Source organism: Apium graveolens, chromosome 6, assembly GCF_009905375.1.
Source record: "Apium graveolens cultivar Ventura chromosome 6, ASM990537v1, whole genome shotgun sequence".
Classification (NCBI taxonomy): Eukaryota; Viridiplantae; Streptophyta; class Magnoliopsida; order Apiales; family Apiaceae; genus Apium; species Apium graveolens.
In genome coordinates this window covers 239,656,550-239,674,436 of record NC_133652.1, presented here as the reverse complement: position 1 = coordinate 239,674,436, position 17,887 = coordinate 239,656,550, and the positions used below count along the sequence as shown (strand labels likewise).

At 38.3% G+C, this 17,887-nt stretch overlaps 1 protein-coding gene across 1 annotated transcript; it reads left to right on the top strand.

Moving 5' to 3' along the window:
• The first annotated feature begins 689 nt into the window (after nucleotides 1–689).
• LOC141668988 (exocyst complex component EXO70H1-like) lies at nucleotides 690–2,990 on the top strand. The gene has a single exon (XM_074476050.1). It carries the CDS (start codon nucleotides 959–961, stop codon nucleotides 2,777–2,779), a length of 1,821 nt encoding a protein of 606 aa, XP_074332151.1. The 5' UTR covers nucleotides 690–958; the 3' UTR covers nucleotides 2,780–2,990.
• The last annotated feature ends 14,897 nt before the right edge of the window (nucleotides 2,991–17,887 follow it).

Here is a 17,887-nt window from a genome sequence, read left to right as displayed (position 1 = left end):
ATATTAATATATATTTACACCAATTCTATTAATAATTCAAACTCATAAGAATGCATGATTAATGGATGTCTATATGCACGCCGAAGAATCTTTTACATTTAACATAACATTAATTAAGTTTGATTTAGAAATTTTTTTTTATTTAATATATATTAACATTAATCGACAACCGAAAAAAATGAAATAGACTGACATACTACCACCATGTCAGCACTCGTATCATCGTATTTGTCAAATTTTTAGTTGGACAAAATTGACTTTGATCAATTATACAAAAAAGGTATAGATATAATTTTTTTCAAATTTTAAAGTAAAATTTAGGAATAAATAAAGGCATCCTTTTAATAATATATGTAAATTATACTTAACATAATGTATAATTTGGACGCCAAAGCAGTTTTCGGAGATATGAAACCCATAATATAAGAATTTTAAAATTCCATTTCATATTAAGCAGTTTTAGGCGGGTACCGAGAAGCTAGCAGAACACATTCGATACCTATGTTAAAATAACCGGCCATAGAAGAGACCGAATAACTTTGGTATACATAGACAAGTATCGTACAAAATAAGAAGATTCCAACAAATAAAAAAAGTCAAATACCGCCCAATAAAAAAGCATTCAAGTGCACCGCGTACTATTACAAATTTACAACAAGGTCAGACATTATTTACTCCGTTCGATTGCGAAGCCTTTTGAGTTATAAAAACACACACAAAACTACATACTATTCTCCTTCCGCGTTCCCTACCAGGTCCATTTCGAAACACACATCACCTCCTTTTCATCCTCTATTTATACACCATCATCATCTTCCCTTACCTCCAGTTATCTCTCTCTACTATTACTATCAGTTCTCTTTCTCTATCTGCCATATCATTTACTTTCGCATCAAAAACTTGGTTTATTTTCGACAAACAAATATATTTCCGACGTCGGATATATACTGTATTAGTTATGAGGAACATTTTTTCTGCACCTAAAACTCCGTCACCTCCTCGTCGAACTACCTTCTCTTCGTCCATAATGGACGAAAACATGGAATCAGCATCCGCGATAATTTTGAAATGGAACACAGATTCCTTAGCTCAAGCAAAATCATCACCTCTTTTCTTTGGAGACCGTGCTGAGTCCAAAGTGTTTCTTAAGTCCATCGAAGAGTTGCATTTTGCTATCAAGTACTTTATTTCGGAGACTTACAGCTCGGATAAACTTGTCCAAGGCCAAAATCTTATGCAACTGGCAATGAAAAGACTTGAAAAGGAGTTTTATATTATTCTGGCAGCTCAAAGAGACTTCCTCGATTCTGAATCATCACTTAAATCAAGTGTCTCGAGCTACACAGATGATGTTTCAGACGATGAGAGTCGTCTAGATGAAATCTTAGCAAGGGACCAGACAATAGAGAATCAATTCGAGAAAGCAATGGTCGATTTGAAACAAATCGCTGATTGCATGATCACACACGGTTATGGAAATGAATGTGCGAAGATTTACAAACTTGTTCGTAAATCAGTGGTGGATGAAAAATTATATTACCTAGGAGTTGAGAATTCGAGTTTTTCTCAGATTCAGAAACTTGATTGGGAGACAGTCGACCTCAAAATTAAACAGTGGGTGAACGCAATGAAATTCGCGATTAGAACTCTGTTCCGTGGAGAAAGAATTCTTTGTGATCACGTTTTCGCTGCGTCTGGCACAATCAGAGAATCGTGCTTTGCGGAGATTTCGATAAGCGGAGCACTAATGCTGCTTTCATTTCCTGAAATTATTGCAAAATGTAAAAAGTCACCAGAGAAAATATTCAAGCTACTCGATCTGTATGATGCTATTTCACAGCATTGGGAAGATATTGTAGATATCTTCTCTTTCGACTCTACTTCAACTGTCCGATTACAAGCCCATTCTGCACTATCCAAACTCGGTGATGCCATCCGAATTACTCTCTCCGAATTTGAATCAGCGATACAGAAGCACACTTCGAAATCAGTTCTTCCAGGTGGCGGTGTGCATCCTTTGACGCGTTACGTTATGAATTATTTCGTTTTCATGGTTGATTACAGCAGTATATTGCCTGAAATAATCGCAGAGGATCCAGTCACAACAACAGCGTCATTTTCGATGCCAGAGTCATATTTCTCTACATCTCCGGAAGAAAGTCCTTCAGCAATTTCTTTACGATTTGCATGGATTATACTAGTTCTACTTTGTAAACTAGACGGCAACGCACAGCAGTACAAGGACGTGTCTCTGTCGTATCTGTTTCTTGCAAATAATTTAAACTACATTGTTTCCAAGGTCAGAAACTCGAATCTCAAGGTTTTATTAGGAGAAGAATGGGTGGTGAAGCATCAAAGCAAAGTAGAACAATACGCATCAAATTACGAGAGAATGAGTTGGACTAAACTAAACCAATCCTTGCCGAATAATCCAGCCGCTGATATTTCACCGGAAGAAGCAAAGAAAAGTTTTCTTTTATTTAATTCAATTTTTGAAGAATCGTATCGAAAACAATCCAGGTGGACTGTGACTGATCCTAAACTCCAACACCAAATAAAAACATCGGTTGCGAATCAGGTCGTACCAGTTTACAGGGAATTTTATGAGAATAATAGGCAATTTTTTAGAAGAGAAGTTGGAGTTGAGGCAATTGTCAGATATGCCCCGGAAGATGTAGAGAATTATTTGTCTGATTTATTTTCCGGGAATGTAGGGGAAAGTACGTCATCCTATAGTTCGGTAGCGGCATCCCCGGCACGAGAGATACGACGTCGTTGAAGAGAATAAATCCTTAAGTCGGCAATTGACTAATGTACTGAAAATGACATAGTTAGGTGCACAGAGCATGCTTGCTATTAAACTATGTAGATTCTGGTTTGTTGTACATCAGCTGATATTGACTAATAGATTGTAGTAGTAATGTTGTTTGGAATTTCCATAACTTGTTGATTTTAACAACCTCAAAACGATGTCCGGGGCCTTATTGAGATCTATTATATGTTGTTGTTACGTACTAAACTTGTCCTTGAAATCGGCAACTCGATCTTGAAACATAGAAACCCTTTTTACTCCATCTCTATGAAAACACAATAAGCATACAGACACGAACTCAATACTTCACCTTCAAACCCCACGTAGGAGCACACACAGGTGAGCAAACGCGATTCCGGAACATAATGCTGTCGAGCAAAATACGCATGCGCACCTCACAAACGTACTAAATAGAATTACGCAATCTCTCATGCTTTGTCCTTATCGACGAGGAGATGACTGGTAGAATGCCCTGTAGATTCATCCTGTAGGTCCGCTATTGAATTAGTAGAACTAAACCTAGCTGGCTTGACAACCTTCTGACGTGCATTGTACCACATCCAATCCAAGTTTGCGGACCAAACTATGAGCTCCATGTAAACAAGTTAACATATATACTAAATGATTGTAATATGAGATATTTTATTTTCTGTCAATTGATAACTATTCCTCCTGCAAGAACAAAGTTCTTTAACATTAGAACTCAATTTAAGTAAATCTATTAATAGTAGATCCATGACATTATATAGAATAAGAAACGCCTACTAGATTATCAACCATTTGAATTTTGGGACTTCAACCAGGCTAATGACAATGAAAATTGTATTCTCTTTTGTTGAAACTGTTACGTTTCTATTAAACCGGTTGAAATCTCGTGAATATAAACCATTTGCAAAATGATAAATAGTTGCAAATGCAAGTTGAGAAAATAAATCTTGCAACCCAAATTCATAGGAGCAAAAGTCATGAGTAGTAGTACTCACTTTATATCAACTTCAAAGCAACAACTTCGATTTAACTTTAGCATCTTAAGCCCTACATGACAGTCCATAGTCCATATAGGCCCGATGTTCATTATCATCACTGATCAGGCCCTAAATCTTGATGAAACTGATGCAATAAGCAAAACCAATCTCAGCTGTGACAGCCCAACAAAATACTTTTTTTTTTGCTAAGCAACAAAATACATTTAGTCCTTAACTGACACAAAATTGTGGGGATAGTTGATATTTTTATATAACTGACAGAAAATTGTGTGAAAAGTCGATATTTTTGGACTACGTTAAATTCTTGGCATATTTTCTCAATAATCTTTGTTGATTCGCTCTTTTTCTTCTTACATAAGCTCAATGAACTATGTACAGATTTTAGTGGTTAATTAGTAACTATGTTTGAGCTTTATATCAATGTAATCACTCTAAAACTTGAACCTATTACGAGAAAAGACCTTTTCAGAATTTTTATATTATTATTGCAAAAGTATCTTCAATACTCAAAACCCCTTAACTAAAAATTTAGGTGTCATACTATATATATTATTATGGAGATTGTGTTAAGATAAATTGCCCTCTAATGACATTCCCCTTAGTTAAAATTTTAGCCAAACTTATCATACTGGCCAAATTTATTGAACCACTAGAGATCTATAATCATCTCTTACCATATTAAAATTGAATATTGTATTTATAATAACTTGAATTAATATTAAGTTACCATTTTTAAAGTATATTCAATCATTATAGCCACTTCAATTAAAGTAAAATCTCTTACAAATTCAGTAAATTTTAGATAATTAGTATCTTATATCATTTTAGCCAATTATTTTAGCTAATCTCATTGGAGATACTCCAAAATGTAAAACAATGACATCTAGACCATAGAAGTACTCAAATGAGAAACTACATTGTGTTGAATATGAAGAACTCAAATTTCTCTCCTTTTTTAAGCTAATCTGCATATATTTGTCGGGTTTTTGTAGTAATCTATTAAGATATAAACAAGCATTTCTCTGCATTCGAACCTGACCTCAATATAAAAATGCTTTCAAACTATATGTCCACTCGTCAACTCTTGTTAATCACTTCAACTAGTAGTACTTACCGTGAGGTGATGAATGATTGAATATCTATCAATAATTAAATTTCAGTGCGCAAAGAGAGCAAGGGAAGTAGTGAGGGGGTCAAATAATGTTCGACAGTTTGAAAAATAAACGGATGCACCGAGACAACTTTTTGACAAAATGAGAGATGGTACTAATTAAACTAAAATGCAATAAGAGAAATAAGTGTTAGAAAATTAGGATTTTAGAGTTTAATTTAATTATGTTCTTGATGTTAATCCTAAAATCTAATGATTGAAAATTGTTCAATGATATTTGAACTTAAATTTTCATGTATGGTTTTAAAAATTTTCTTAATGAAATCCATATGAAATGAGAGTTTAAAGTAGCTTGGAAAAACTTGAAAAAATTTGAGAATGTTTGTCCCACATTGAAATAAATAAAGGGGGTTGTGTGCTTTATATGGTATTACCCACATGAGTAGTATACAACTACTAAGGTGCGTGATGGTCCATTGTGTTGTTATGTGCTTCACGCGCACACACATACGCGCGCCCCGCCCCGTCACGCCACGCACCGGGTCGGGTCGAAGGGCGATTTGGGCGAATGTCTCGGCGTCTCGCGTACGCGAGGCGACCTGAGCGAGGATTTTATATATTTGAGAATTAATTTTAATTCGAATTTATTTATCAGTGATTGGATTATTATAAATTGTTGGTGAGAATTAATTTTAATTCGAATTTATTTATCAGTGATTGGATTATTATAAATTGTTGGGCTGAGTTTGATACTGGAAGTCACTTTGTTAGTGGGCTTAGTCTAAATACCTTGAACCTGGACAAGGGCTTAGTCTAAATACCTTGAACCTGGACAAATAATATAATCTGATCTGTAACTGATGAATAAAATCAAAACTTAACTTAAGTTCTGATATCAGATCAGAAATTAACTTAAGTTCTGATAATAATGTGGGTGTTAATGTGAAAAGCTGTTACAAGTAATTTAAATTCAAAATCTGATCAGTTTTGATTTTTTATTAATGAAGCAGTTTAATTCAGACATTAAGTGTGTGGACAGTTTCATTTTTTCCTCTTCTATAAATAGAGGTTAAAGTGAATGTATTATATACACTACATTCTCTCCTCTTCTACCTCTCTGCAATTCTCTCCCAAAAGTCCTGATGTGCTATTATTTTCCGGTGACTGAGGTGCTGGTCGAAGTGGAGCTTTTGTTGCTGCTGTTAACATAAACTCCGAGCTGTTTTATCCTGGTGGAGATATTGTGCGCATCCCAAACGCAGCAGGTAGGGGCAATATTCTCTTCAAGAGCAGCCAGGACTTCGAGCAAGGCCTGGTGACTCAGCTGTGATCATTTTTCTTGGCATTTTGTATCTGTGAACCTTTATTTCAGTCACTGTTAAAAGCTATGGTTTCGGGTACATCTTTCTTTCTCTCTTCTTTATTTCAGTTACTGATTTTGTTTACCTGCATGTTTTGTTTTGTTAACTGTGGTCTTGGCCTAAACTTGCTAAATTCTTTATACACTTGCTTCTATGTTGCTATATTTGTTAGCGAGATTTACAACATTCTTGAAGAGAATATTAGTTATTTAGAATTTAGCATAATGGTTAACGAAAGTGAGGTTATCGTTGGTGGTGGTAGCAGTTCGGGTGCAACTGCTGGGGCCATTGATTGGACCACCTATAGTTTCCCACAAGCTGTTGAACTAACCGGTTTAATGGAGAAATTCAACGGTGGCATTGGCTTTTCTCGCTGGTAGAAAAGGATGAAGTTATGGTTGACTATAAAGGGTCTGTGGCCGGTTGTGGAATATGAGAAACCAGAAGTGGATCAAGAGAAGGCTGACACAGTTAAGGCTTTTGCGAAGTGGGCTGAGAAGGATGGAGTGGCTAGGGCGGCCATTCTGGCGGCACTAACAAACACTTTGTTTGATGTCTATTCTTCTGATGCCTACTCTGCAAAACTCTTATGGGAGAAGCTGGACCAGACACATAATATTGACTCACAAGGTCTAGAAAAGTATTTTGTGGCAAGGTTCCTCGAGTTCAAGCTGGTGGAAAATAAGTTTATGACTGAGCAGGTGCATGAATTTGAGATGATAGTGCATGCTTTGAAGGAGTCTGGAATGAATCTCCCGGAGAAGTTTAAGGTAATGAGTGTGATTGAAAAACTCCCGAAGTCTTGGGAAGAGTTCTCTCTCTCCCTGAAAAGACAGAAAGGAGAGATCACCTGGACCAACCTTATGCTGGACATCTCGGTGCAAGAACAACATAAGTCCAAACAGGGACATGTGATGCCAACTGAACACGGTACCTCGAAGGTAAATATAGCAACTGTAGGACAGAAGAGGAAGGCTTTTTCTAAGAAAACTAATAGTAATAAACCTAAGAGTGACAAGGACAAGGCCAAGAAACCCAAGGCAAACAAACCATGCTGGTCTTGTGGGCAGGTTGAGCACTGGAGTAAGGACTGCCCTACGAAGAAAGCGAAGAAAACCGAGGTAGCACAAGCAAATGTTGTGCTTGGAACCGCAAGTGGGCCTGTAGTAAACATGGTTGTTGGTGAGGCTACGGCTTCTGAAACCGACGTTGACCGGTATGTATCCTACAACCCTGTGATATTTTCTACCTATCTGTCAAATGAATGGTTGATAGATACTGGAGCTAATGTACATATTTGTGCTGATATTAGTTTATTTGTATCTTATCAACAGAGTCATAGCCTGACTGTGAAGATGGGGAATGCTAGTGTTGCTCAAGTACATGGAGTTGGAAACGTGGATCTGAAGTTCCCTTCAGGACGTATTCTATCTCTGACGAGAGTGTATCATGTTCCCAACATGCGTAGAAATATAATAAGTGGAAGCTGTTTAGTTTCTAGTGGTTTTGAAATTTCGTTCAAGTGTAATAAAGTAGTTCTTATTCACACTGGTACATTCTTTGGCAAGGGTTACTTGTCAAATGGTTTATTTGTTATTAATGCGGATCCCGTTTTGGGAAATTTGAATAATAATGTTATTCCTACTGTTAACTGTATTGAATCCTCAAATATATGGCATGCTAGACTAGGTCATTTAAACTTTGGTGCTCTAAAGAACATGATGAACTTAGAGTTGATTCCAAAATATACCATAGAAAAGAATTCTAAATGTCAAGTATGTGTGTCTGCTAAACAGATAAGGAAACCTTTTCATAACGTTGTTAGGGATTCAGACTTGTTAGATTTAGTACACACTGATATTTGTGAATTTGGTGGTGTGTTGACCAAGGACCAGTTTAGATACTTCATTACTTTTATAGATGATAGTAGTAGATACTGTTATGTTTATTTACTTAGACATAAGGATGAAGCACTTAGTAAATTCATTATATATAATACTGAAGTAGAAAAACAAACTAGTAAGTTACTTAAAAGGTTGAGATCTGATAGAGGTGGTGAGTATACGAGTAATGCTTTTAATGAATTTTGTGCAAACAATGGTATAGTTCATGAAGTTACTCCACCATACACACCTGAGTCTAATGGGGTTGCAGAGCGAAAGAACAGAACATTTAAAGACATGATTAATAGTATGCTTATTAACTCTGGGTTGCCTAAATACATGTGGGGGGAGGCTCTAAATACGGCTTGCCATATTTTGAATAGAGTCCCTCTGAAACACATGGATAAAACACCCTTGGAGTTATGGAAAGGCAGGATGACTAGTCTTAAGTATCTTCGTGTGTGGGGGTGCCTTGCTAAGGTGCTTGTTCCTGAACACAAGAGAAAGAAACTAGGTCCAAAGACTGTTGACTGTATCTTTCTGGGCTATCTTGAAACCACTACAGCTATGAGATTTTTAGTGTTAAAATCTGACATAGATGGTATAGTGGCAAACACGATAGTTGAATTTCGTGATGCGACATTCTTTGAGGATGTCTACCCTATGAAGACTGGAATACCTGAAACGACTTCTGAGGAAGATCCTACTCACACATCAAGTTCTATTCCTGATCATGTGGAAAAGATGACAAATGTGGGGGCGGAACCTAGTAGTAGCTCTAGTCCTAAGGAACTAGAGGAACCAAGGAGAAGTAAGCGTGCAAAGGTAGTCAAGGATTTTGGAGGTGATTTCATCACTTACAATATCGAGGACGAACCTTTAACTTTCCGGCAAGCTATGGATTCTTCTAAGTCAAGGTACTGGAAGGGCGCTGTCAAGAGTGAAATTGACTCTATTGTTTCTAATGGAACATGGGAGTTGGTTGATCTCCCTCCTGGGTGTTCTACTATTGGGTGCAAATGGGTCTTTAAAAGGAAGTTGAACCCTGACGGCTCAATAGATAAGTACAAGGCTAGATTGGTAGCTAAGGGTTTTAAGCAAAAGGAAGGAATTGATTATTTTGATACATACTCTCCGGTTGCAAGAATGGTAACAATCCGAATGCTTATAGCATTGGCTTCAGTCCATGGTCTTATCATCCATCAGATGGATGTAAAGACGGCTTTTCTTCATGGTGAACTTGAAGAAGAGATTTATATGGATCAACCTGATGGATTTGTTGCATCAGGCAATGAAAGGAAAGTATGTAAGTTGATCAAGTCCATCTATGGCTTGAAACAAGCTCCCAGAGATTGGCATAAAAAGTTTGATGAAACTATATTGCCTTTCAGTTATAAGATTAATGAAAGTGATAAGTGTGTCTATACTAAAGTTAAAGGTAATGAGTGTGTTATTTTGTGCCTATATGTGGATGACATTTTACTGTTTGGAACCAATATTGAGATTATTAACGAGACTAAAGAATTCTTGAAAAGGCATTTTGAAATGAAGGATATGGGTGAGGCAAGTGTGATTCTTGGAATCAAACTGATTCAGTCCACTGAAGGAATAACCTTGACTCAATCTCATTATATAGAGAAATCTATACTTGAGAAATATGGTTATTCACAGTGTAGAATCGCTAGTACACCTTATGATTCGAAAGTTGCCCTTGTCAAGAATACTTCAGGAGTGCCTGTGTCTCAGTTAAGGTATTCTCAGATTATTGGATCTTGCTAACTGTACTAGATCAGATATTTCATATTCTGTGTCTAAATTGGCTAGATATACAAGCTGTCCAAACAGAACTCATTGGGATGCTCTTGATAGAGTACTTAGATATCTAAAAGGCACAATGTACCTTAGTTTACACTACAGGAGATTTCCTGGTGTGCTTGAAGGGTACAGTGATGCAAGTTGGATAGCTAAGAAGTCTGGTTCCAATGGAGTGACTGGATACGTGTTCACCTTGGCTGGTGGAGCAATATCCTGGAAGTCAAGCAGACAGACTATTGTTACTCGGTCTACTTTTGAGGCTGAGTTGTGTGCACTTGATGCCACAGGGACGGAGGCTGAATGGTTACACGGACTTATGTCTGCAATACCTGTAGTAAGCAGACCGCTTCCTGCTATTGCTATTCACTATGATAGTCGAACAACTATCGACAAGATTAGCAGTAAAAAACATAATGCTAAAACTAAGAGACACATCCAAGTTAGACTCGAGTCTATAAGGGGTTTAGTGACTGATAGGATCATAGCTATAGAGTTCATAGGAACTCAGAATAATATAGCTGATCCTCTTACTAAAGGACTGGAACCTGCAGTGGTCCTTAAGTCAAGGTTGGGGATGGGACTGTCAACCCATCATAATTCATCAACAGTGGGAACCCAATACACATGAGAGGAGATCCCTCGAAGTGTATTCAATGGGTAATAACAAGCTGTAAGGATGAATTGGAAGTACCTTTGCTACATAGTTGATACTATAGTATCTGAGTCTATCCCCTGTAAACCTAGAAGGTACTGACACTGCCAGAAAAGCAAGAGTGTTAAAACTCTGAATGGGATCAAGTCATTTGACGAGATAGAGGCAGTGTATCTCTGGAGATGCCCAGCTAAGCGAATGTAATTGTGTGGTCGTAATTAGAGGATAGGGTTAATCCTTGAAGCATTCGATGAACAGGATCGAGACATGACCATTAATGTCTCAAAGCCGTAGATTGGCACCATAACCTTTGACTTGTCGTCGTCTATGGAATATGGTTATACTAAACGGATTAAGATTCAAGGTGAAACATTCCATCTGAGTCTGATAGCCATTGAAGTAGAGGAATTAGGAGGGTTCAAACCCGAAAGGGTACCGACTCTGAAAAACAAGTCATGATGGGAAATTGATCGCATTTCTGTATGGATTTGTGGGGGATTGTTAGAAAATTAGGATTTTAGAGCTTAATTTAATTATGTTCTTGATGTTAATCCTAAAATCTAATGATTGAAAATTGTTCAATGATATTTGAACTTAAATTTTCATGTATGGTTTTAAGAATTTTCTTAATGAAATCCATATGAAATGAGAGTTGAAAGTAGCTTGGAAAAGCTTGAAAAAATTTGAGAATGTTTGTCCCACATTGAAATAAATAAAGGGGGTTGTGTGCTTTATATGGTATTACCCACATGAGTAGTATACAACTACTAAGGTGTGTGATGGTCCATTGTGTTGTTATGTGCTTCACGCGCGCCCCGCCCCGCCACGCCACGCACCGGACCGGACCGGGTCGAAGGGCGATTTGGGCGAATGTCTCGGCGTCTCGCGTATGCGAGGCGACCTGGGCGAGGATTTTATTTATTTGAGAATTAATTTTAATTCGAATTTATTTATCAGTGATTGGATTATTATAAATTGTTGGGCTGGGTTTGATACTGGAAGTCACTTTGTTAGTGGGCTTAGTCTAAATACCTTGAACCTGGACAAATAATATAATGTGATATGTAACTGATGAATAAAATCAGAACTTAAATATCAGAACTTAACTTAAGTTCTGATATCAGAACTTAACTTAAGTTCTGATATCAGATCAGAAATTAACTTAAGTTCTGATAATAATGTGGGTGTTAATGTGAAAAGCTGTTACAAGTAATTTAAATTCAAAATCTGATCAGTTTTGATTTTTTATTAATGAAGCAGTTTAATTCAGACATTAAGTGTGTGGACAGTTTCATTTTTTCCTCTCCTATAAATAGAGGTTAAAGTGAATGTATTATATACACTACATTCTCTTCTCTTCTCTTCTACCTCTCTGCAATTCTCTCCCAAAAGTCCTGAAGTGCTGTTATTTTCCGGCGACTGAGGTGCTGGTCGAAGTGGAGCTTTTGTTGCTGCTGTTAACATAAACTCCGAGCTGTTTTATCCTGGTGGAGATATTGTGCGCATCCCAAACGCAGCAGGTAGGGGCAATATTCTCTTCAAGAGCAGCCAGGACTTCGAGCAAGGCCTGGTGACTCAGCTGTGATCATTTTTCTTGGCATTTTGTATCTGTGAACCTTTATTTCAGTAACTGTTAAAAGCTATGGTTTCGGGTACATCTTGTTGGAAAATATGGGTATAAGTCCCATATTGGTAAGTCATATTTTGAGCATTATGACTAAAAGATGTGTGAGATATGATGATATTCTCTTAATAATGGAAATTATTATTTTCCATTAGAATTTGACTCAAATATTATGGCATAAATTAATTTGATTTTGTTTCAGACTAATTGATATGGTGTATGTCTTGATATATTTAATCTGATTCTGTTTCAGATTATTTATGGAATAGAGTAGCTTGCAAGTATTACACCGATTCCATAATTAATGATATTTAATTATGGAAAAGAGTAGCGCACAAGTCTATCTACACCTATATAAACACCTCTAAGGCGTTAGGGTTATACACACCAAAAACATATTCTCCTTTAAACACAAAACTCTCTTTCTCTCTCGGTGATAGTTTCGTACCCGTTCAAGCTCACCGAAGGTGCTCGTTATCCGTAACGCCGCCGCTACCTCGTTTTATCCTGGGAGGCTATCGACTCGCACATACGGTGAGAGGCGAAATAGCTTTAAGGAGACAGTTTCAACTGGACTCGAGGATCTCTCTTCTATTTATATCTTTTCTTCCTCCGTTTGATTTCGTTTACTCACGCACACATTTGTTTGATTATATGTATTAATCGCAGATTGTATTCACAATCTTAAAGCTATTTATTTTATATACATCTGTGACTGATACATCTGTATCTGCTTGTTTTGTTGAGTAACAGATCGAAGGAAAACCAAACTGTGAACGATTCGATGAACATGATGGCTGATCCCAACGCACAGATCACTGGATCTGATGGGGTTCACCAGCAGCCGATTAACCCTAACGCACGGATCGTACGATCTGATGGGGGTCAAACGCCTGTTGGACATGTGCCTTCGGGACATGTGCCTGTGGGACACACTGTCATTGGACAGTTTAGTGTTCCTCTTGGACAGATATCGGCAGGATTCACTCCTCCGATCATACCTGCGGTGCCTACTGGTGTGCATACACCTGTAGTACAGACGCACGTACCATCTGTTCCACCTGTGGTGCCTGCTGCACCTGTTATGCCAACTGTGCCTGCTGCACATGCTGAAAAACCTGAGAAGTTCAACGGAACGAACTTCAAACGTTGGCAACAAAAGATGCACTTTTATCTGACCACGTTGCATATGGATCGCTTCCTTAAGGAAGAACCACCGTTGCTCACTGCTGAGAGTAACATGCAGACTGTGTATGCTGCTGATGCTTGGAAGCATTCCGACTACATCTGTCGGAACTATGTGTTAAATTGTTTGTCTGACTCGTTGTATAACGTATACAGCGTGAAACCAACAACTAAGGTCTTATGGGAGTCACTTGACCATAAGTATAAAATCGAGGACGCTGGGGCAAAGAAGTGGATTGTTGGCCGCTTTCTTGATTATAAGATTGCAGACTCTAAGACTGTGGTCAGTCAGGTGCAGGAACTGCAGGTGATCATTCATGACATTCATGCTGAGGGAATGGTCATAAGTGAGTCTTTCCAAGTTGCTGCTGTTATTGAAAAGCTTCCACCTGGATGGAAAGATTTCAAGAACTACCTTAAGCACAAGCGAAATGAGATGTCTATGGAGGATCTTATTGTTAGGCTTCGTATTGAAGAAGACGACAGAGGGTCCGAGAAGAAAGTTAATGTTGCCACTGAGAAGGCAAACATGGTGGAGCACGCTCAAAGCTCCAAGCCCAAGAAGACTAATTCTAGTAAAGGGGCAAAGCTGGCACCCAAAGGAGGGATTTCGAAGTCGAAATTTCAGGGGAAGTGCTACAACTGTGATAAAGTTGGTCATAGGTCTTCTGACTGCAAGAAGCCCAAGAAGCCCAACAAGAAGAAAGAAGCAAACATATGGTAGAGAATATCTCCAAGGATATGGGTGATATAGACCTCTGTGCTACGGTCTCTGAAGTGAACCTGGTCGGTTCTAATCCACGTGAATGGTGGATTGATACTGGTGCTACTAGGCATGTTTGCTCAGACAAGGCGATTTTCTCTAGCCTCAAAGCTTCTGATGCTGGTGAGAAGCTCTACATGGGGAATTCAGCAACTTCTATCATTGAGGGTGAAGGCACGGTGATCCTAAAGATGTCCTCTGGGAATAATCTGACTTTGAAGAATGTACTTTATGTGCCTGATATTCGCAAGAACCTTGTGTTTGGTTCTCTGTTGAGTAAGCATGGCTTTCGCATTGTAATAGAGTCAGATAAAGTAATTTTGTCTAAGAGTGGTATGTTTGTAGGCAAGGGTTATTTAACCGATGGGCTTTTTAAGCTCAATATAATGTCCGTTAAGGACGATAATGAAATGAATAATTCTTCTGCTTACTTGCTTGAGTCTCCTAATTTATGGCATGCTAGATTAGGACATGTAAATTATGACACTTTACGACGTTTAAGTGCAAAAGAATACATACCTAAACTTACTATCGATTCAAAACATAAGTGTGAGACTTGTGTTGAGGCAAAATTAACGAGATCATCATTTAAACGTGTGGAAAGGAACACCAAAGTGCTAGACCTAATACATAGCGACATATGTGATTTAAAATTCGCTCCAACAAGAGGAGGAAACAAGTATTTTATTACATTCATTGATGATTGTACAAAATACTGCTATGTATATTTGTTGAAAAGCAAAGACGAAGCTATAGATAAATTTAAAATCTATAAGGAAGAAGTTGAGACACAACAGACTGAGAAAATCAAAACGATACGAAGTGATCGTGGAGGTGAATATGTTGAACCATTTGGAGAATTCTGTTCATAACATGGTATAATCCATGAGGTCACTGCACCATACTCCCCTCGGTCAAATGGTGTGGCTGAAAGGAAGAATCGCACTCTGAAAGAAATGATGAATGCGATGTTGTTAAGCTCTGGGCTTCCACAATCGATGTGGGGAGAAGCCATCTTAAGCGCAAATAATATTTTAAATATTACGATGCGCAAGAATAAGGATGTAAGTCCTTATGAAATGTGGAAGAAAAAGAAACCAAGTTACCAACACCTGAAAGTGTGGGGGTGCCTTGCAAAGGTACTGATCCCTACACCGAAGAAGGTGAAGATAGGTCCTAAGACTGTGGATTGTATTTTCATCGGATATCCTCCACATAGTACTGCATATCGGTTTCTTATTCATGAATCCAAGATTCCTGATATTCAAAAGAATACCATTATGGAATCAATGAATGCCTCATTCTTTGAGACGATGTTTCCCTGTAATCCAGGAAACCAACAACCTATGACGTCTAAACGATCTCATGAGTCTGTAGATGACGATAATGAGAGTGACGAAAGTGAAGAAGAAAATGTGGGGGTAGTGAGAAGGAGCAAAAGACAACGAACGGAGAAATCCTATGGGTCTGATTTTATGACCTATTTGCTCGAAGAAGGTGACCCAAAAACTTATAAGGAGGCGGTTACCTCACCTGATGGGCCTATGTGGAAAGAGGCCATCAAGAATGAAGTTGATTCAATTATGCAAAATCATACTTGGGAATTAGTGGACTTGTCAACTGGTTGCAAACCATTAGGTAGCAAGTGGGTTTTCAAGAAGAAGTTGAAAACTGATGGCACTATTGATAAGTATAAGGCCAGACTTGTGATTAAAGGATACAAGCAACAAAAAGGCCTTGATTATTTTGATACATATTCTCCTGTAACGAGAATAACGTCCATAAGGATGCTGTTTGCTATTGCTACAATGCGTAATCTAACTGTACATCAAATGGATGTGAAAACAGTCTTCCTAAATGGGGACATAGATGAGGAAATCTATATGGAACAACCCGAAGGGTTTGTTGTCCCAGGACAAGAAAGGAAAGTTTGTAGATTGGTGAAATCATTGTATGGTTTGAAACAAGCGCCTATGAAATGGCATGAAAAATTTGATGAGGTCGTGCTGGCCAATGGCTTCAAAATCAATGAATGTGATAGTTATGCCTATTACAAGGATAACGAGAACAGCTATGTCAAGGAGAATGACAATGGCTATGTCATGATGACGTTATATGTAGATGATCTACTTATTGCCAGAAGTAATGATAAAGTGATCAAATCTACCAAGGACATGTTGAAATCAAGATTCGACATGAAAGACATGGGACTAGCAAATGTAATTCTGGGAATTCAAATTTCTAGAACATCAGAGGGTCTCGCATTAAGTCAACCATATTATGTTGACAAGATCCTTGAGAAGTTTCTTAAGGATGACTTTGAGAAAGCTAGGACACCTGTGGATATGACTTTGCACCTATCCAAGAACAAAGGTGTAGTTGTTTCCCAATTGGAATACTCGAGGATAATTGGTAGTCTGATGTACCTCATGAGTTGTACAAGACCAGACATTGCATACTCAATTAGCAAGTTGAGTAGGTTTACGAGTAATCCGGGAGCTGATCACTGGAAAGCGATCATAAGGGTACTAAGGTACTTGAGGGGAACTCGAGACTATGGACTGCACTATGGCAGATACCCAGCAGTATTCGAAGGATATACTGACGCAAATTGGATATCTAGCAAGAAAGCACTTAAGTCTACGAGTGGCTATGTGTTTACATTAGCTGGAGCGGCAATATCATGGAAATCCTCAAAATAAACGGTGATAACTCATTCCACGATGGGAGCTGAGTTTGTGGCACTAGATAAATGCGCCGAAGAGGCTGAATATCTACGTCAGTTTCTGGAGGATATTCCAAGATGGCCAAAGCCTGTAACTGCAATAGGGATTCACTGTGATAGTCAATCCGCTATTGGCAGAGCACAGAGCACAATGTATAATGGAAAGTCTCATCATATACGACGATGACACAGTTCCATTAGACAATTGATCTCAACCGGAATTATCACTGTTGACTATATACCGTCAAAAGATAATATCGCGGATCCACTAACCAAAGGGTTATTAAGAGAAGTGGTTGAGAAATCATCGAGAGGGATGGGCCTTAAGCCTATTGCTTAACGGCATCATGGTGGACACCCAACCATTACTGACTGGAGATCCCAAGAACTTGGTTCAATGGGACAACTAAATCATGATGACCAAATCACTGTGGGGGTAACCCCTGGCCTGTTCCTATGATGAGGAAACAGTGAGACCCGTAAGGTACGAGGTTAAGCTTTGAGCTTTTAATGATCTTTGATGAATACATGAAATTCAGGAGTGAACGCATGGAATTCAGTTGAGTAAATGCGGGTTACTCTATAAGATAAAGATCACCTATGTGGGAGAGAAGTGGGGCCGCTTCAAAGGAGAATTGCGAGGCACAATTCTTTAGAAACTTCTGCAGAACCAGGACGATGTTCCATGGCCAAAATGGACATACTCATGAGAGCTGGACGAGTCAGAAACGATATAGTGATAAGTATATCATCGTTTACACAAACGGTCGAACAGTTCAAGGACAAGCACGTCTACTGTCTACCAGTAAAGTCGGTATGCTTACTCGAGCGAAGGTTCAAGGAGCATTCTCTACCTATCGTATGCTATATCTGATCGAAGAAACTATCACCAAGTCAAACTCCGTGTCTGTCTGTCTGTCTGGTGTGTGCTACTAAGATCACCAATCTCACCCATGTGGGGGATTGTTGG